This window comes from Epinephelus lanceolatus, chromosome 18 (assembly GCF_041903045.1).
Source record: "Epinephelus lanceolatus isolate andai-2023 chromosome 18, ASM4190304v1, whole genome shotgun sequence".
Lineage (NCBI taxonomy): Eukaryota > Metazoa > Chordata > Actinopteri > Perciformes > Serranidae > Epinephelus > Epinephelus lanceolatus.
Window position 1 is genome coordinate 8982291 of NC_135751.1, and position 21075 is coordinate 9003365.

Here is a 21075-nt window from a genome sequence, read left to right on the forward strand (position 1 = left end):
TTTTCTTCTGTTTATTAGTGACAATTTTGTTTTTGATTTTCATTGCAGGTTATTATTGCCTATATGGATGTTAACCACAGTAGTGGAAGTATTTGCTGAAGTAAAAGTATTAATACCACAGTGTAGAAATAAACAACACAGGCATAAGACAGTTTGTGCTGAGGTGTTTAACATGGTGAGATTTGAACTAAAATGCATGTTTGTGAAGCACTGAACATACAACTGGAAAAATGAGATTTGGATTATACTGTACGAGCTGTGTGAGTTTGTAAATTGATTGATATAGTTTGTTGTTGTTAAAATTTGTCCACCTTTACTTCAATTCATCAAGAATTTTGGCAGTTTATGCATTCGTTGTTCATCGAACAGATGCTGGACAGGAAGTGAAGTCAGGACTTCGGCTCTCTATCATGTCAAAAAGATAAAACTTCATGTAACAATATTAGTGTTTAACAATAATCTTAATAATCTGCAAAGGAGTTTCTCCCCTCACAGTGGGCTGATAAAATACTGCTGGTCCAACTTTAGTTTGGTTCATATTTTGAGAAGACACAACGACGTAACAAGGTTAACAAGGTTTCAGCTGGACTTGAATCCGTCGATACGGGAACCAGATTGTGTCAGAAATGCGAGTACAGGACCTGGTCCAGGAAGCACAGCGGAGATTAAGTGCTGGTGTTCAGGCTGAGAAACAAGACAAGTGTCTGACCTGCGCTCCTCTGACTGTGTTCATCATGTAGCTCAGAGCTGAGGGGTAAAAACATCGACCCTCCTTCCCCCCTTTGTCTCTTACTCTGTTTCACTTCCTGAGGTTGAGGGCTTTTATTTTGGGGCCTTTATGAAAAGTCTTCAGTCCAACATGGCATCCAGCTGGTCGGCCAGGTCATCAAACATGTTGCCGATGTCGTCCAGGATTGTCCCTGCAGACTTCACTGTGTTTGATCCACTACTGAGGAAATAAAAAAATAAAGTTAACTTAACAATACTGAAATGCTCCTACTGCCTGCTAGAGGATGTTGAGTTCATTACACGTGGCATTGTGACTCCATCTGACCATCTTACCTGTCTGAGTTGTCCTCCAGGTTCAGTTTTCTCTCAACGGCCTTCAAAGCTGCTGCCAGAGACGTGCTGGTCTGATCCAGTCTCTGCTGAACTACCTCAGTTCCACAGGATGTCTCAGGTACGAGACCCGGGCCCACCACACACACCTGAGGCCTCCCAGATGTCAGAGATGGACTCTGAGGGGCTGGAGCTGGAGGCCCGTGACAGGGAGAGGACGGAGAGGTGAAGGCCACACTCTGAACCGCATTGACGGTCACAGATGGAGAGGAGAGGCCAGCTGCTGCAGAGAAACAGCACGTTAAATACCAACAAGTCTCAAGTCATACCCGGCAAGTCCAAAGTCAAGAGCAATAAGTTGAAAGTCCCAAGTCAGATCTAAGAACTCCAAGTCTCAAATCAAGAGCAACAAGTTACAAATAAAGTCCAAGAACTCTCAAGCCAAGAGCAACATGTTTCAAGTCAAGTCACAAGACAAATCCAACAAGTTTCAAGTTAAGACCAGCAACTATCCCAAGTCAAGACAAACAAGTCCAAAGTCAAGAGCAATACTGTCCGTGTCAAATTTCAAGTCATGTGACAAGAGCAGGTCAAGATTCATCAGTCCCAAGTCAAGACCAACAAGTGCTGAGTCAAGGGTAAGAAGTCCCAAGCAGACTCCAAGTCAAGACTAAACAAGTCCCAGACAAGACCCAAGTCAAGAAACTACAGGTTCCAAGTCAAAAACAACAAATTCCTAAAAAAGTTCAAAGTCAAGAGCATAAAGTCCCAAGTCAGTTCCTGAGTCAAGATCAGCAAGTTCAAATCAGTATGAACAAGTCTAAAGTGCACAGTCTGAGGCAACATGTCCTATATCGAGCAAAAAGTCCCAAGACAAGTCTCTGGTCAAAAGCAACAAGTCCCATCTCAAAAGCAACAAGTCCCAAGTTGAACAAGTCCACGTTAATAGGAACAAGTCCAAAGTCAAGAATGGTCAAAGGGAACAGGTCTCAGGTCAAGTCCAAAGTCAAACCCAACAAGTCCAACATCAAAATCAACAAGTCTAAAGTCAACTCCAAGTCAAGACCAACAAATCCCAAGTCAACTCCCTATTAAAGAGCAACAATGTCCTACTTAAAAGTAACAAGTCCCAAGTTCTGAGTCAAATCCCAAGTCAAGTCCAAGAACTCCCAAGCCAAGAGCAACATGTTTCAAGTAGGGTCACAAGACAAATCCAACAAGTTCCAGGTTAGGAATAGCAACTCTCCTAAGACGAACATGTCTAAAGTCATGTACACAGTAAGAGGCAACATGTCCCATATCGAGCCTAGTCCTAATCCTCGTCCTGAAACAAGTCTCTGGTCAAATGCAACAAGTCCCAAGTCAAGAGCAACAAGTCTAAGTTAATAGGAACAAGTCCAAAGTCAAGTATAGTCAAAGGAACAGGCCCCAGGTCAAGTCCAAAATCAAATTCAAGAAGTCCCACATCAAGACTGAGTCCAAAGTCAAGTCCAAGTCAAGACCAACAAGTCACAAGTCAAGTCTCTAGTCAAGAGCAACAATAACAACAAGTATCTGTATGTGAGATTTAAATGCAGCATTCATTTTTGCATTACACATAAAAACCACTGAGAAAGTGTGAGTATCGTACCTTGTGATGCCAGCAGACTGTGGCGGAGAGGTTTTGGAGCAACGGCAGGTTTGGGGGAGAGTGGAGGTTTGATGGGGGATCCTGTTGCTGGACTAGCAGGTCTCTCCAGACTGGTCTCATTAATCTGCAGACTGACCTCATCCTGGCTCTGGGATGGAGGCCTGCTACTACTGGATTTTGACCCGGCTTCCCCTGCTCCCTCTCTGTTGGGAGAGCCTCCACTCTGGTCCTTGTCTTTGGGTTTGTGTCGGCGCTTCACTGTGTCCGACTCCTTCAGATTAAACTCGGGCACCTCCAGGTTCTTGGCTGCTTGTTTCTCTGGAGGCTCCAGCACCGCCTCAGCCCTTGGCGGCCCTGGAGCTTTGGGTCTCTGTTTGATAGTCAAGTTGCCCTCCTCCGCAAAGGGGATGCACTCACTGGAGCTGTTCTGAGGGGATGAGGAGCCCTCCAGTCCGCGACCCTTTGATTCTTCTTCCTCAGAGTCAGATTTTACAGCTCGATCCAGCTCTGTGCTGATGGCTGACTGGGTGGCGATACACTCGCTCTGAACCCTCCTCCTCACCCCACCAGCCTCTCTGGGCTCCTGACCTGCAGGGTTGAGGGAGGCAGGAGGCGGCTCTTGCTCAATGAGGTCAGGTTTAGGTCCTGGAGGGTGCTTCCCTTCTGTCCTGCCTTCCATAGAGGCTGCGATGCTCCTCACACTCACTGGACTGTCTGTCACCGCCCCACCAGCAGATGACGTCGTGCTGCTGTCACTCAGCTCCCCGCTGGTGGTGCTGCTCACTGAGCTTAGTCTCTTTGGAGGAGGAGGAGGGGGACCTTTTTTCCGGGCGCGCACTGCAAAAGACTGACTGCGTCCTACATTGCCATTCTTCTCTGGACTCGCCTGTAATCGAGCTAGCTGGCTGCGACCAGGTTTGCGTGTCAGAGTGGCATAAGACGACAGGTTTCCGGAACGGTACGCAGGCTCATCATCGTCCTCATCAGGTTCTCCATCTGACAGAGCGTGGCGGGTCATGCTCTGGGTGCGCTTCTTGGGTGGCGTCAGGGTCATGCTGTGATTCTCAGGCCTGGGAGATGAGGTCAAGTCTGTGGAGCCACAGTGAGAATGCAGATAGCTGAAACCCTTCAGTGCTGGGGAACCATGAGGGGAGGGACCACGAGATCCAGACAGTTTGGGCTTTACTGGGATTGCTGGGTACTTAAACACAGTTGCTGTACCCAAAGGCACCTGCTTGGGCAGCGGCTGCTGCTGTAGAGGTCTCTGGTCCCAACCCTCAGGAAGATTCCTCTCCTTGGCGGGGCTGCCATCTAGGCTCTCCTGGGACCAGCTGTGGGGAGTGATGGAAGCCGTGGGAGGCTCTTGGGAGCGCCCGGAGCCTCTGGACCGGGTGTCAATGCTCTCCTGGCTCTGGGACATTCCCACTGCATTCTTGATGGCCAAGCCTTCCTCGCAGCCTCCGTAGTGGCTGGACATGGCTGTCTGCAGCTCGGCACTCAGCTCGCTGTCCTGGAAGGTCAGCATTTTTGGGGAGTGAGGAGAAGAGCATTCACCTCCTGAGTCAGGCGGCTCAATGGTGACCAGGTGGAGAGCTCCTGGGGCCTTGCGACGCAGTGTGCCTTGGCCTGATTCAGCCTGAAGGATCGCCCTCTGGATGTCACACAGCTTCTTCACCGCCAGCATCAGCTTCTTCTGGTGGCCTGCAGGGAAAATTCATTCATCATACCAAAATAAAATAAAAAAAAACCCACTGGTCCCAGCAGTCATATTGAGCACATGCCGGAATATAATGTGTCCTCACCCAGCTTGGTGATGCCGATCTCCTGCAGATCCTCCCAGGTGAGGTCTTTCACGATGCTGATGGAGTCATAGCCGTTTTCAGAGAGTTTTTTGTGGTACTGTGGGAGACCGATGGCACTGAGCCACTCACCCAGATCAGACTGTGAGGAAGAACAGATCACTCAGATCAACTGGTATCACAGGGTTTGAAAGTTAGCATGTTAAGCAGTAAGCTGTTGGCAGTCTTACTGGGATGTACTCAGGCAGCCACTCAGGGATGTTCAGGTTGTTGATCTCGATGGAGATTTTCTTGCGGTGGCCTGGTTTTGTCACTCCGATGGCAGTCAGGTCCTGCAGACACAACAAGACAACAGACTGGTAAATACTGCACAAAGGTTTCACTATATGTTAATTCACCAGTTAGTGTCTTTATTTACCTCAGGAGTCATTCTGCTGATGGTTGGAACATCATAACCAGCATTGATGAAGTTTCCAGTATACTGCTGAAGCTGGAACTCACTCAGCCATTGATAGATGGCCTCTGCGTCCTACAACACACACACAATGTACAGACTGCTGTTCAACTTGTGGGTGTGATCTGACAACAACAGAAAACAATACAGTAGCAGGACACTTATTTTATTTTACTGAGTCCGTGATAGAAAACTGTAGTGGTGGGACAAAAAAGTTTTTGAGGATTCTGCTTGTAGAACATCTAAAGTTTTACTCATCAACCACTGAAGTGTCTCAAGGTTTTGCACAATTTTGAAAGAAGTAAATAAAAAGGATTAATAAAACAATAGACAGTATATAAACAATTTCTGTACCTTCCCCTCCAGCAGCTGCTGAGGACGAACAAACTGCTGGGAGAAGCTCTGCTCTGCAGGTCTCTGCACCGTCACTGTCTGCCTCCGTGGAGTCCCACCTGCAGTGACATCACACACCAGACCTCAGCAGGTCGACCTCAAAGTAATAGGATCTTAAATAATTCTGACTGTAAATATTCCCCATAAAGATTGTGTTCTTGTCTTTCACTTACACCCTCCAAGAAAAGAATTTTAAGTTTATTAGTATCTGAATATTTATAAAAAGAAAGTTAAAAAAAAACAAAGAAGTAAAGACATCCTCAGCTCCTGAAAAACATTTTGATATCCCTGTGCAATGACAGCAATAGTGAATCATTAAAAATTGCGTAGAGTATTGTATCACAGACTACAATGTACACTGGAGTAAATCTATCTTGGTGTTTGGAAGACTACTAGTTGACACTGTGTGACAAAAGTACCTGACGTAAAGGACCATTAAAGAGAAAAGTACCTGCAGGGTGATCAGGCTGTTTGCTGCAGTCTAAGTGTCCAGAATCGACAGCAGAGGGCGCCGGCTGCACAAATACAGAAAGCAAACTGAGTTCATCAGCAGAATTTAACAGTAGAGGAGAGAACAAATGCAACAAGAAATACAATGTATAGTGTATATATACGGTACAGGCCAAAAGTTTGGACACACCTTCTCATTCAATGCGTTTTCTTTATTTTCATGACTATTTACATTGTAGATTCTCACTGAAGGCATCAAAACTATGAATGAACACATGTGGAGTTATGTACTTAACAAAAAAAGGTGAAATAACTGAAAACATGTTTTATATTCTAGTTTCTTCAAAATAGCCACCCTTTGCTCTGATTACTGCTTTGCACACTCTTGGCATTCTCTCCATGAGCTTCAAGAGGTAGTCACCTGAAATGGTTTCCACTTCACAGGTGTGCCTTATCAGGGTTAATTAGTGGAATTTCTTGCTTTATCAATGGGGTTGGGACCATCAGTTGTGTTGTGCAGAAGTCAGGTTAATACACAGCCGACAGCCCTATTGGACAACTGTTAAAATTCATATTATGGCAAGAACCAATCAGCTAACTAAAGAAAAACGAGTGGCCATCATTACTTTAAGAAATGAAGGTCAGTCAGTCCGGAAAATTGCAAAAACTTTAAATGTGTCCCCAAGTGGAGTCGCAAAAACCATCAAGCGCTACAACCAAACTGGCACACATGAGGACCGACCCAGGAAAGGAAGACCAAGAGTCACCTCTGCTTCTGAGGATAAGTTCATCCGAGTCACCAGCCTCAGAAATCGCAAGTTAACAGCAGCTCAGATCAGAGACCAGATGAATGCCACACAGAGTTCTAGCAGCAGACCCATCTCTAGAACAACTGTTAAGAGGAGACTGCGCCAATCAGGCCTTCATGGTCAAATAGCTGCTAGGAAACCACTGCTAAGGAGAGGCAACAAGCAGAAGAGATTTGTTTGGGCCAAGAAACACAAGGAATGGACATTAGACCAGTGGAAATCTGTGCTTTGGTCTGATGAGTCCAAATTTGAGATCTTTGGTTCCAACCGCCGTGTCTTTGTGAGACGCAGAAAAGGTGAACGGATGGATTCCACATGCCTGGTTCCCACTGTGAAGCATGGAGGAGGAGGTGTGATGGTGTGGGGGTGTTTTGCTGGTGACACTGTTGGGGATTTATTCAAAATTGAAGGCACACTGAACCAGCATGGCTACCACAGCATCCTGCAGCGACACGCCATCCCATCCGGTTTGCGTTTAGTTGGACGATCATTTATTTTTCAACAGGACAATGACCCCAAACACACCTCCAGGCTGTGTAAGGGCTATTTGACCAAGAAGGAGAGTGATGGAGTGCTGCGGCAGATGACCTGGCCTCCACAGTCACCGGACCTGAACCCAATCGAGATGGTTTGGGGTGAGCTGGACCGCAGAGTGAAGGCAAAGGGGCCAACAAGTGCTAAACACCTCTGGGAACTCCTTCAAGACTGTTGGAAAACCATTTCAGGTGACTACCTCTTGAAGCTCATGGAGAGAATGCCAAGAGTGTGCAAAGCAGTAATCAGAGCAAAGGGTGGCTATTTTGAAGAAACTAGAATATAAAACATGTTTTCAGTTATTTCACCTTTTTTTGTTAAGTACATAACTCCACATGTGTTCATTCATAGTTTTGATGCCTTCAGTGAGAATCTACAATGTAAATAGTCATGAAAATAAAGAAAACGCATTGAATGAGAAGGTGTGTCCAAACTTTTGGCCTGTACTGTACATTTAGCTGTAAATAACTGTTATATTCAGCTGAGCCCACAGGCATGTCAACGATTGTGCGACAGCGAGCAATAAGATGAAATCTGGGCCAAAGTCTGGGCCAGATCTGACTGTTTAAACCAAAATCTGGGATCAGCTTGTGCATTAGCATGATTGTATTTGAGTACCTTATTGGCATTGTCATGGTGACCGCCGTTGTGTTGGAGTCCATTGGGTGCGTTGTTGCTCTCTGTGCTCTGTCCGCTGCCGGCACTCCGGGTACTGCCGACGCTGCCAGTACTCCCGACACTGTTCCTGTCTCCAGCTGCAAACCAAAAATACAAAACAAAAGTAAAGTCATGATATCCAGGAGGGAGGAAGAAGGAGGAGAGGGGGGTTCACATCAGCAGAGAGGGTCGGCGTCAGGCTGTGGAAAGCAGCAGATGCTCTTCGTCAGGGCCAAACAGCCTGCGGGGGTCAAAGGAGCTGGGGGGTGACGACGGGGGTGATGGGCAGGATGCAGGTTTCTGGTCTAAAAGCTGTGCTGTGGCAGAGCGGGGGAGCACAGCTGCAGGCACGAGTCCATTAATGACAGTCATGTAGTCAGCAGCATCAGGCTTCAGGGACAGATTCAGACTACATACAGTTTCCATGTTGCACCATCACAGTCTGATACAAGTTTGAGAATACAAGAATATAAATGTGGCTTAAAAGTGTAAAAGCTTTCAGGTTGAGCATCTGAACTGTTGTTTTTATTTCCAATGGTAGACCTCAGACGTGACATCCCAAATGTTAGGAAATTAAGACGAGTGCAAAATCCCCAAACTTCCTTTGAAAAATAATGGAAAAATAATAAAGGTGATAGCCAAAACACAGCACTTAATTAGCTAAATTCCATTTATGAAAGACATTTTTAAAGATTTGTGGCAAATCACATAAAATGGAGGTTATTAGTTCTGTGAGATGGCATGTGACAATAACTTCAGTCAAACAATCTATGACGGATTCTACTTCTATTCAGCTACATCAGATGATCACTGAGCCTTCACTGACTGAGATCAAGACATTTTGCAGTGTGACAGTTAATAATGAGATAAACCAGTGGCACCCCCCTGTGGCACCAATGAGGACAACAACAGGGATTTCTGATAGCCAGACACTCTGACCACAAGTTCAGCCTGAAGCAGTGAATCACACAGAGTTTTTGGACCCAACACACCAAGAAGACCACAAGCGTTTGTGGTGTGAGCGGCACCACCGAAGTTTGTGTTTTTTACTTCAAGCCACTGGGCAATGTGAGGCGCCATTAAGCGAAGTAAGACGGTGCAATGCAATGAAGCAGAAAGTGTGAGGAGGTGAAGTGACACAAAGTGTAGTGGTATATGAGGCAATGTAGGTTGACCGACATGAGACTATGTGAAGTGAACTGATGGAAGTGATGTGTGGTGAGATAACATGAGATAATGTGAAGTAATAAGAAGGGAAGTGAGGCGGCCTAAGATAATGTCAGGTGTCAAGAGGCAACATGAGATAATGTGAAGCGTCTTGAGGTGACATAAGATAATGTGAAGTGTCATAAGGTGAATTGAAATAATGTGAGGTGTCATGAGGCAAATTGTGATAATACAAAGCATCATGAGGCACCACTAGATAATGCGAGCCATCGTGAGGTGTCATGACGAGAATAACGTGAAGCATCATAAGGCAACATCAGATAATGTGAAGTGTTATGAGGTCAGTTGAGATCATATGAAGCATCGTGAGGTGAAGTGAAATACTGTAAAGCATCATGAGACCTCATGAGATAATGTAAGGCATCATGAGGCATCATAAGGTGTCGTGAGGCAACATAAGATAATGTGAGGCTTTATGAGGCCTAATGAGATGATGTGAAGCGTCATGAAGTGTTGTGAGATAATGTGAGGCATCAAAGGCATCATGACGAGACAGGAAATATTGTGAAGCATCATAAGGCAACATGAGATAAAGTGAAACTTTATGAAGAGAATTGAGATCATATGAAGCTGCGTGAGGTGAACTGAAATAATGTGAAGTGTCATGAGGCATCACAAGATAATGTGAGGCATTACGCGGTATCATAAGGTGTCAGGAGGCAACATAAGATAATGTGAAGCTTTATGAGGCCTAATGAGATAATGTGAAGCGTCATGAGGTGTCACGAGATAAGGTGAGGCATCGTGAGGCATCATGAGGCGACATAAGATAATGTGAAGCGTCATGAGGTGACCTGACATAATGTGAGGCGTATTGAGGTGACATAAGATAATGTGAAGCGCCGTAAGATGAATAGAAATAATGTAAGGCGTCATGAGGCATCACGTGATAATGTTAAGTGTCGTGAGGGAACTTGAGATAATGTGAAGCATTCTGAGGTGAATTAAGATAATGTGAAGTGTCATGAAGCCTAATGAGTAAATGTGAATTGTCAAGAAGCAAACTAAGATCATTTGAAGCGTCATGAGGTCTCATGAAATGTTGATCAATGCACACTGTCCCTTCTCTTAAATAAATAAATAAAATAAAATGAGATAATGTGAAGCAATACAAGGCTTCGTAGTTAATGTGTAGCATCATGAGGCAACATGAGATAATGTGATGCGTCATAAGACGAATACCAATAATGTGTGGCGTCACGAGGAAACATGAAGCAACATAAGATAATGTGAAGTGTCATGAGGTGTCAGGAGGTGACATGAGATTATGCAAAGTGTCATTAGGCGTCATGAGGCAACATAAGATAATTTGAAGCACCATAAGGCCTAATGAGATAATGTGAAGAATGAAGAGGCATCACGGGGTAACATGAGATAATGTGAAGCATCATGAGGCGACTTGAGATACTGTGAAGCGTCATGAGGCGACACAGCCATAACATTTTGTGGTCAGTTGTTTAGCTGTCTTGGTGTGTCGGGTCCAGATGCAGAGCATTGAGCGGGGCAGCGAGGCAGCTTCAGAACAGCTGGGGAGGAGAAGCTGTCGTTCGGGGGCTCTTACCATGACACGAGTCCCTGAGAACCCAGATGTCCTCGAAGGGACACTCAGACTGAGACAGGCGGCTCGGAGACAAACCTATCAGACACAAAGACTCTGATGGACTGCGTTCTGTTAGGGGGGGCTGACTGAGAGGGGATGTTGAAGGACAAAGATTAGATAGAGAAGGCTTCTGCCAGGTCTCTGATTTGGGACTCTTACAGTAGAGGTAAAAAAAAAAAAAAAAAAAAAAAGAAAGAAAGATCTTTGTTCATCATGCAGATTAGCGATGATACTTCCTGTTAAAATCAGGGTTAGGGTTAGAAACACCTGTGCAGATAAGTTTTCAAGAACCTGGAGAAGATCGAAATGTAAATGTGATCAGGCGTGGGCAGTAGCACAAACATTGATTTTGATTAAATATTAAGTAATACTGCAATGATTACTGATGCATACTAATACTTTATATCAACAAGAACTTTGTATTTTTTGAAGAAGCCTGAAAAAATGACACAAGAATTTATGGGATGCTTATATATAAGGTAATGAAATAATGGTATTGACTGTTTCATTGCTGTTCTGTTTCTAGTGCAACAACTTTGGTCCCTGCTTACTTCCTGTCAGCGACAACATTAACAAACATTCCAACAGGAAATACACATGGACCCATTCAGAATGTATATGTTGTCAAATTTGAAACCATCTACACATTGGGTGCTGGATGTGCAAAATGTAACACAACAATTAATAATTGACAAAAACCTGGTTAAAAAAACATCTGGCAACAACTTCATGTAGAGAAACGATCATTACAACAACCACAGATCCTCACCGCTGCAGGTCTGACAGCTTCCTACAGTATCACTTTATCACCTGTGTATCCTGCGAGTGTATACCTGTGTTGGTAGTGAGGCCATTGGCCAGCGGCAGCACCACGTGGGTGGGGGGGGCGTACAGGGTGTAGGAGTCGTCAGTCTGAGGGGCGGAGCTGAGGCTGGAGGAGAGGGGGGCTCTGGACAGCTGCTGCTGGCGTTGGGTGGGCAGAGAGGCGTGCCGGGACAGGGTGCCCCCTACAGGGCGAGACAGGGAGGAGGAAGGGGACGAGGGGGGAGGTTATCAAGCTGATGGTTAGAGGTGGAGGTCAGTCATTATGTGGTATGGATGGAGAAATGGATGCAGGAGGGAGAAAAGAGGAGGTGGAGGCATGGAATGGTTCTAGAAGCAGGCGGATTAGTTTCTAACTGAAATGGGGGCTTTTAATTCTAAACTCATCCTAGATGAGGTGATAGAGATCTGACATAGACTGAGGTGACGTGGAAATAAAACAAACCACTGACCATCGCATGGGTGAAGATGTAGAGGTGATGCCAAGTACACAAAATCTAAGCATAAATCTGGTGATATTCTAAAGTTCTCCTCAGACTCAGACTCAAATCGACAGTCAATGTATCTACAAACAAATACTGCGTGAGAATAAAGTCTCACATATCTTCCTCCTCTGGGCCATAGAGCTCCATTGTTTTACAAAAACTGTAAAAACACATTAATGCCACACTGTTGCACTGCGTGACATGATATTTCATTACCATAAACACACACTGTAATTTATTTTGACTCAGTCCCACATACAGCTTCCTCCTGCCACAAATACTCACTAGAGCAACAAATGAGGATTAATCCGCCACTGAAAGAAGTCCCCAACAAATGCACTATTTCCTGTTGTTTGTTTGATTAAAACCACCGTGACCAGCTGTTTAAGGAGATTACTGAGATTTAAAAAAAAATCATGTTATTGGGACGGACAAACACATTGTTGGTTTGTTGATGTTAAGAAAAATATAGAATGAGAGCATGATCCTCTCCTGTGTTTCTTTCACTGGATGTTTTCAGTCTAATCTAAGACGTCCTCTTTGTGACTGACTGACCATTTCGCCTGCTGATGACCTCCACGATGGACGGAGGGAAGAAGCCGACTCGGTCTGTCCCTCTCTGGGTGTCGTGGATGTGGCCCTTCCATCGTCCGTCCATGTGCTGCTCCAACACCTGCAGGGGGCGAGACAGGTCACTACGGGCCCCTAATACCTGGTAGGAATAAGTAAATATCAGCTTTCCTCCTCTCTCCTCATGAGGTGCTTTTGGATCATTATTTGAAACAATGAAACATGTTAACACAGATTTATGCTGAATATGAAATAAAACTGGGATCAATCCTGACTGGCCGTCGCCGCCTTGCTTAAAAATTGACCAATTTCAAAAATAGTGACAGTAATAATGCTAATAATAATAATGATAATAATAATAACCAGTTTACAACATTTGCCTGTTTTCATAGGCAAAATGTTTAAATCAACAGCATTAAAGTATCTGGAATTTTCCACTCTTTATAAGAGAACAGAACTTGTGATGTTTAATACTGTAATACGAGTCCCAACATGATGCCTGCACCATCAAACACTCAGCTTTACTCACTGGACTGACTCACTCACATGAAGTCAGAGAACAGTGACTGAGGATTTACAGGTGAGGTTCAGACCTGCTGTTACACTAAGAAATCTGGTCATTTATGGGAAATATCAACTGAGGGATTATTACATCAGGAAAAATACTCCAGCTGAGGCTGATGTCATTATTATCAAAATTCATCCTGAGGGGAAAATGAATGATGAATCACATTTTATCACAAAGCATTCAATAGTCATTGAGATGTTTCAGTCTAAACAAAGCGGCGGAGTTAAATATGGAAATATCAAATAGCGATTAGTAAAATATGTGAAAAATGCACTAACTGATTTTTTTTTTTTTTTTTTACAATGAGGCTAGGAACACTGAACGCTGACGAATCAGATGCTTCAAACTTTCCTGACACACTTACAATCAACAGAAATATAGGACAGAGTTGAGAGGAAGGTGTGTGTGTGTATTAGACTTGTCTCCACCTGCCTTTGAAAGCTGACAGTTCACTCTATCCCACATTAAAGGTTCCTCTCATGATGAAGTTCAAACAGCCGACAAAAAGCAGCTCAGAGACGGACCACTGCGATCTTATTTTGAAAGTTTTGTCCATCGTTTCCATTGGTGATAGAAACACTTTACTCACTGGGGACAGACATGCTGACAGGTGCTACACAGACTCCACAAACTTCTTGTGATGAAACAACATGGTTATTAGCCTTGGCAGAGAATGTATTCACTGCTGACTTAAATGTCCATAGCTAAAAAACATACGGAAAAATATTACCCCCGAAGAGCGTTTTCCACTCATCTATTTTTGGTGACTTGAATTTGAAAAAGGCAGACAAATATTACTGCATTTAAATAGAAATTATGTATGTAAACCACTTTAAGTTTTAATTGCATTTCATTGCAAAACAATATAGATAATATGAAGAATAAAGTGTAAAACCTTGTATGTAGGAAAACTGCTGAAATGGTTTGGCTTTATGGTAGTGATCATTAATTTTATTTTAAAAACTATACAATGGATAAAACTGTCATTTTCTTACTTCTATTGTTTATATGTTTCAGCACATTGAGTAAATATAAAATGAATTAAACACAAGATACAAAACCCAGCTTAAGTTTTTATATATTCCCTGCAAAATGTAAAATTGTAAAATTACTTAAATGAATCTTAACTTCTTTTTTTTAGTTTACTTTTTTTTTGTTGGATTTAAAAGTCTCTGCACTAATTAACTTTATTCTAAATCTTTATTTGTATAATGTTAGAATGTCCTTATCTGGCTCTGTTTCTTTTTTTAATACATGTACAATATATATATATATATACACATGTTACTATATTTTGAGTTTATTCAGATGTTTTCAATGAAGATGAGGACAAAACCACTTAAATAATAGCAGTAACCCGGTTATCCTTTAAAGCAGGTGGAGCCTGAACAGTATTTGTCTTGCAAATGTGCAGGAAAAAAGCAAACCAAAATTAAAATGTAAACATGTGGCAGGTGGACATGTAGTGTGTTAGAAGACTGTCGAACAAAGACGTTTGTTCAGCTGAGCAGGCATTCGACAGAAAAAGAAAGTACTGTATAACAATGTCTGTGCAGCTATGGAGCAAGAAAACAATGAAATATCCTGCAATTCATTTGTTGCAAAGTAATATTTTCTGGCACGTGAAATGCGTGTTTTTCACTGGACAGAAAGGGGGTGAAAAACTATAATCTGAAAACTAACAAAAGCTGTCAAACAAATGTAGTGCAGTATAAAGTAAAACATTTCCCTCTGAGATGTAGTGGAATAAAAGTATAAAGCTGCATTAGATGGAAAGTACATGTACCTAAAATTTGTACCTAAGTACAATACTTGAGTAAATGTACTTAGTTACATTCCACCACCGGAACTCAGACATGTAGTCATGTATCAGTGATCTGTGAGTGTCTCACCATGATGACGTCTCCAGCTCGGATGTTGAGGGCTGTTGGATCGTGGAGGTTCCAGTAGTCCTTCAGAGCTCTGACCTGCAGAACACCCGTCGCATCTGTCGAGACAATGGCCACAGTTAGATTCAGAGGCACAGGACCAAGACCACAACTGGAATTCTAAAAACAGAGTCAAAACACCTCAACAAAAGACAACTCTCTTCTTATTTTTATTTTACATTTACATTAAAGCCCTTTATTTTTTCACTGTTTGTTTTTTTGCTTGTTTTGTGAGACACAACCTGATTTCAACATAAAAACAAAAATATATATCATACACTCCGACATTATTTGGGATTTTAAGATTAAATTGTAATTGTTTGAAACCTCTAATATCAATAAACAGATTGAATTAACAACCAAAACAGATGTAAAAAACAAAAAGATGTGAAAAATAATCTGATTCCATCAAATCTGGAGATGGACTTTTTTCAGAGATAAAATTAATAGAATAAATAATAAATAATAAAAATAAAAATTCACAGATAAAAGACAAAACCAATTAATCAAGTAGTCAAAATACAAAACAAATCAGTCAATCATAAAAACAACCATAAATTGAAGCTATGACAGGATAAAAGGAGAGAATCTTAACACTAAAAATACAAGACGGCAGTGCTGGTTTCCAAAATAAGATACAGATTTTCTCTTTCTTTTTTAACTCCTATGTAAAATAGGAATTTCAATACACCAGACAGTTCCTGTTGCTGTGTAACACGCTGACACGACACATCAATAATGAATCCACAGTGTGTTGACTGAGTGTACGAGTCTCTGCTGGAGTAAACAAGACGGGAAACTCTCCTCCATGTTTAAATCACTTCTTCAACACAAACCGCTCATTATTCTCTCAGTGTGTTCCCACAGGAACTTCAAAAGACTGCAGGATTACAGAGCAGAGTGCACACACACACACACACACACACACACACACACACACAGTATATATACAGCTCTGTTAAATTTGAGGCTAAATGTGAGCAGTCTGGTCTTTGAAGCTGTGAGAGCCGACTGATAAGAGTTGAATGTTACGTAACCTAAAATTTAAATTCAGCGGCTGTTTGAATAAAGTCAGGTGAAGCTGCTGCCCAGAGAGACCCAGATACAGAGAGAGGTGAGGATCCACAGAGAGGAGGTAGAGAAATAAGAGGACACATAAAAAACAGTAAAAAGACAGAGTAGTGGAAGAAGAAGAAGCGTGACTGTTCAGACCTCGGAGCAGCTGCTTGATGTCCCTGCTGGCGTGTGACGTGGTGAACTGGTTGACGATGTCCAGCGCCGTCTGGTTGTAGGTGTTACGGATGTTCACGTCCACTCCAGCCTGCAGGGACAACATACAGGACAAAGACTTTCCAAGTTTAGCTCTGTCTCATATCTTTGATGTAAAACAAATCAGTCTTAAAATGTGACAGTTTCCCTCTGGGGTTTGGTTAAAGCTTGATCTGATCTCATGTCAATGTTGAACTGAAATAGGAAGTGTTGCTGCAGGAGGATGGAAAGATATCACAGTGGGTTAAACAGTGTCTTTGATATTTTGGGTGAACTATTCCTTTAATATGAAAGACAATAATACTTGATTTTCAGAAAACTCTGATAAAGATATGAAGGATCAGATCTGTGGTACAACCAGTCAAACAATAGATGAGCTGACATGTCTGCTACCTGTGGTGATGCTGACATCACCACTGACACCACTCTGTGTATTCCCAGGTGAACTCACGTCCAGCAGCAGTCGGACAACCTCCGTCTTCCCGTACAGAGACGCTTCATGCAGAGCCGTTCCAGACTTGGTGGTCTTGTTGATGTCGATGCCGGCCTTCAGCAGCAGTCTGGAACAAAACAGAGAGAGACATTCAATCCACCTGTTAGTCCTGAAGCCAGGCCTCAAAGCTGAGCCCTGAACCTAAGTACTGAAGCATAACCTTGAAGCTGAGTCTTGACGCCCAGCCCTGAAGCTAAGCCCTGGAGCCCAGCCCTGAAGCTAAGTCCTGAAATACAGCCCTGAAACTGAGTCATGGAGCCCAGCCCTGAAGCTAAGACCTGAAGCTTCATCCTGAACCTGGGCAGAGAGCTTTCCTGAGCTCTAAAGTCGTCATAATTTGAAAGGGATTTGTTTAAGAAGTGTGAGATGTGTTCTTGCTCTTTTTTTTGTGCCCATGTCAAGGTTTTAGGTGCCTGGGGTCATTGAGGGAAATGTCTACCTGTTGCCAGGCAACAGCATAGTCTGCTATCAATCACCTGCACGCCAGTGTTAGTGATCAAAAACACAGAAGAAACAAATCTAACAGTGTCTCGCTAAGACCTCACTCAGCCACATTAGTTAACTGTAACTCCTCACGTGGGTCGACTGAGAAAGCCCAAAAAACGTGGTTTGAAGCTCTGTAAAAGAAAAAAGAATTATAGAAAGTGATCTTATTTTAGTCAAACTCCTATTTCCTGGGTCAATAATGAACAATGTCTGATTGTAATCCTCTGTTACAAAAGATGATTAATCTAATGATGTTGTTGGGCAAACTCCCAACATTATTTGTATTATCTCCCTCTAACTGTATAACTGATCCATTCTTTGTATTTTATTTCATCTTATTTAATGTTTAAAATCTCATTTTATCCTATCTTAATGGATTTGTTTGCGGGCTTCATTGTTTTTGAATGTCATTCTAATGCTTGTGTTTGCCTCTGAGTTTGATTTTTGTACATATGTTTTGTCAATAAAGTCTTTGGAATAAATAAAAAAGGGAACTTTGTGCCACTGATGTATCCAAGCTGATACTATATATTATATAGCTGTACACATATTATATATTAAGATATCTTACTTGTGACAGTGATGTCTTGTTACTCAGAGTCATGCAGTGAAGCAGCTCTGCCTCATTTACATGTCTCTCTTCTTTACAGAATGATTCAGGCAAGTTATTATACAGCAGGTTCATATGAAGTCTGAAGTGCTGACTGGTAGCTTCCACTGCGCACACACACACACACACACACACACAAACACACACACACACACACACACACACACACACACACACACAGATATAACAGGGATGAGAGCAGTGTAAAACTGGGTCACAGGGATGCTGTAGTGCATCTCAGAGCTCTGCTGGGAATGTGAGGTATGAAGAAGAGACAACCAGCTCCAGAGTTCCCACATCCACATTCAAACAGCTCAGCGGTGAACAGCCACAAACCACAGTAGCCCTGCAGCCCTGCAGCCCTGCAGCCCCACCCTCTGACATCTACACACAACTCACACTGTGAATCAACCTGTAAGTGTGTTACAGGAAAAATTGACTGCTCCTGGATCACTGTCGTGTAGACTCCCCGTTTATTAGCGGCAACACAAGTTTATTTATTTAGCTCACAGTGCTTTACATGAGACACAAAAGGCCAAATGTAATTCAATAAAAATGGGAAAAAAAAGTCTTCAGCCTGTTTAAAAAAGAACTGAGAGTTGGCGCAGACCTGTAGTAGTTCTCTGGGAGTTTTTTTTTTCCCCAGATATGTGGAGCATAAAAACTGAACATTGCTTCTCCGTGTTTAGCTTGGACTCTGGGGACAGGGAGCAGACCGAATCCAGACCATCTGAGACATGAACCAGACCATTCATCAAAACCAAAACCACTTCTTTTATTTCTTTTTTTAAAATACCAAGCAGGAAATCTCTAAAAGGAAGACAATAGAAGATCTGAAAGTTCTTGTTGGAACATAAAATTAAACTAGAAACTGCAGTTCTGTGTGTGAATGCTGACAGCTGAAGATGCAAAGCATTGTCTAAAATACAGGAATCTTAAAGCATAAATGCACTGCACTGCACTGCTGAACAATTTGGAAACTGAATTATAAATCTGGCAGAGTTGGATGCTTGACTTCATTCCCCAAAGAAGCTAAAAAAAACTGAAATATATTGTTAGGAAAGCTGGAAGCTTAACTGTAATACTATGAAAGGTGGAAGTTGCTTAAATGAAAAGGCTGGAATACGAAACGCTTTGTAATTGAAAAGCATTAAATGTAGAAAAACAGTTCAATACAAGCATAAATGTCCATTAAGAGCATAACGTTTAACATCTGAATGGTTGCTATAGCTGAAAGTATGCAGAATTAGTCAAAGGAAATGTATGTATGTTTGTTGTGGGCCCCTGCTCAGACCACATCCATCTCTGAACTTGGCCTTTATTTTGATTTTAACAACATACTGTAAAATTTCATGACTGTGTCTTAGATGGTTTTGACACTATTGTGTTGACAAATCTATCAACAGACAGACAGACCGACATACAAAAACCTGGCACAATACTCAATAAGGCTTCTGTGGTAGTTTCTGCTATAATTGGTGTCACCGGGACCACATTTCGCCATGATGACACACACACACACACACACACACACACACACACACACTCAAGAGATAAAAACAACACCAGCTGTCACGGCTGGTAAAAAATAATTCCTGCCTCTTCATCTGTGTGGAGTAAATCAGCAGGTAAATATGGGGCTATGGGGTTATTAGCACCTTGTGGCGTCCATCTTACCGTATGATTTCTTTGTGTCCATTGCGGGCGGCGAGGTGTAGTGGGGTGGTGAAGGCCGAGTCTGTCGGCTCTTTCCTCTCTCCCTCCAACAACGCCACAACCATGTTACTGCTCAGCAACAGCTGGGCCACCTGAGAAAGGGGGGTTGGGAAGTGATGAAGTAAAATGAAGAGAGAAAAGACAAAATGACGCCAGTGATGAGAACAAATCCTGCCAAAGATCTTAAGACACAACAGGGACAAGCTGACAACGTCAGGGTTCCTGCAGGTGCAAATGAGGGGAAACCTCAGAGACCCAAAACCAGAGTCCAGATGTTTGGCAGCAGCCACAGTGATGTCTTAGATAATAAAGACTTAAGTAATGTGTAAATCTGTCGCTATGACACATCTGTAGTGTCCAATCAAAACCAACCAAATATATGAAGACCGTTTTTATGGCTGCATATTCCCATCAGATGGACATATTCTACATGTCTGATGCATCATAAGAGACATATTTCTCAAAAACTCAATGTGGGATCTTTGGTAAAATGTAAAACAAAGTTCTTTGGGTTTGAGTCAATGACAGTTGGAACTGACTGAACAGTTTTAAGGAGTTAAACAGGAGGAGGTGAAACAGAGGAGAGCTGAATGGAAACACAACAGCTGCCCATCGACACACCCTCACATCACTGAGTGACAGCTGATGCCTGAATACACACACACACACACACACACACACACACACACACACACACACTCACTCTAAAGATATCTCGTCAAGTTTAAATCAGCTGTTTGGGGATCAGACTTCACTTTCATGTCTCATTTAACAAACTCACACAAGTCAGAACAAAGACCACTGAGACGATGTATAACTTAGTACATTTACTAAGTACTGTACTAAAGTACAAATTTAAGATACTTGTACATTACTTGAGTGTTTCAATATTATGCCTCTTTATACTTCTACTTCCCGACATTACAGAGACAAACATTGCACTCTCTGCTGCACTACATTAATCTCACAGCTCTAGTTACTTCTCAGAATTTCAGGATTTGTCCCTGACAGGTTTGAAGGAATTTTACAGTATTTTTCAACAACATGTGGTGTGAGTATGTGCGTGCTCACACTCAAATTTACAATATCTAAGATCTCTGCTTCATTCTCTTTGGTGGCATCTTTGGCGATAAGCTGTAATTGCAGTGTGTTTGTTGGCAGACTGAAGCTTGAAACCAGGATGGTGAATTTATTTATATCATCTCGTTTTATGGGTCCTGCAGCTGGTGAGATGAAACGGTTACCACAACATAGATATGTGTGTGTGAGAGCAGATTATTAATGACTATGAGACGCTTGTGATTTTTTCCCACGAATGTCACCATCAACACCAAGTTTGCAATACTGCAAATGCAGCTGTCATCAGTAGGCCATCAGCTCAGCCACCACTGTGGGACTTAACATTTGTTTAAAGGATAATCTTGGAGAATATGAATTAAAGTTTAAACTATTAGTCCATTAGTCTGGGGAATACGCCTCAACTCGTGCAAAATGGGCATAGCCAATTCCATTCTCT

General features: G+C 42.6%; 1 protein-coding gene across 12 annotated transcripts in view; it reads right to left on the reverse strand.

Annotated features, from left to right (window-relative positions):
* The window catches only part of caskin2b (CASK interacting protein 2b), an 87950-nt gene continuing 66875 nt past the window's right edge, over positions 1-21075 (reverse strand). Inside the window, exons 7-22 of one of the 12 annotated variants that reach the window (XM_033644759.2) lie at positions 19521-19651; positions 16706-16814; positions 16198-16306; positions 14950-15044; positions 12475-12592; positions 11446-11619; positions 10574-10648; positions 7747-7883; positions 5787-5850; positions 5297-5394; positions 4907-5017; positions 4719-4820; positions 4492-4630; positions 2690-4390; positions 1063-1342; positions 1-949 (exon numbers count right to left, since the gene is read on the reverse strand). In XM_033644759.2, coding sequence (XP_033500650.1) covers positions 850-949; positions 1063-1342; positions 2690-4390; positions 4492-4630; positions 4719-4820; positions 4907-5017; positions 5297-5394; positions 5787-5850; positions 7747-7883; positions 10574-10648; positions 11446-11619; positions 12475-12592; positions 14950-15044; positions 16198-16306; positions 16706-16814; positions 19521-19651 — 3543 coding nt within the window. In that variant the 3' untranslated portion in view covers positions 1-849. Of the gene's footprint in view, positions 950-1062; positions 1343-2689; positions 4391-4491; positions 4631-4718; positions 4821-4906; positions 5018-5296; positions 5395-5786; positions 5851-7746; positions 7884-10573; positions 10649-11445; positions 11620-12474; positions 12632-14949; positions 15045-16197; positions 16307-16705; positions 16815-19520; positions 19652-21075 lie in introns of all 12 variants that reach the window. The other 11 variants (XM_078161226.1, XM_078161225.1, XM_033644762.2 and 8 more) reach the window with 11 other exon arrangements.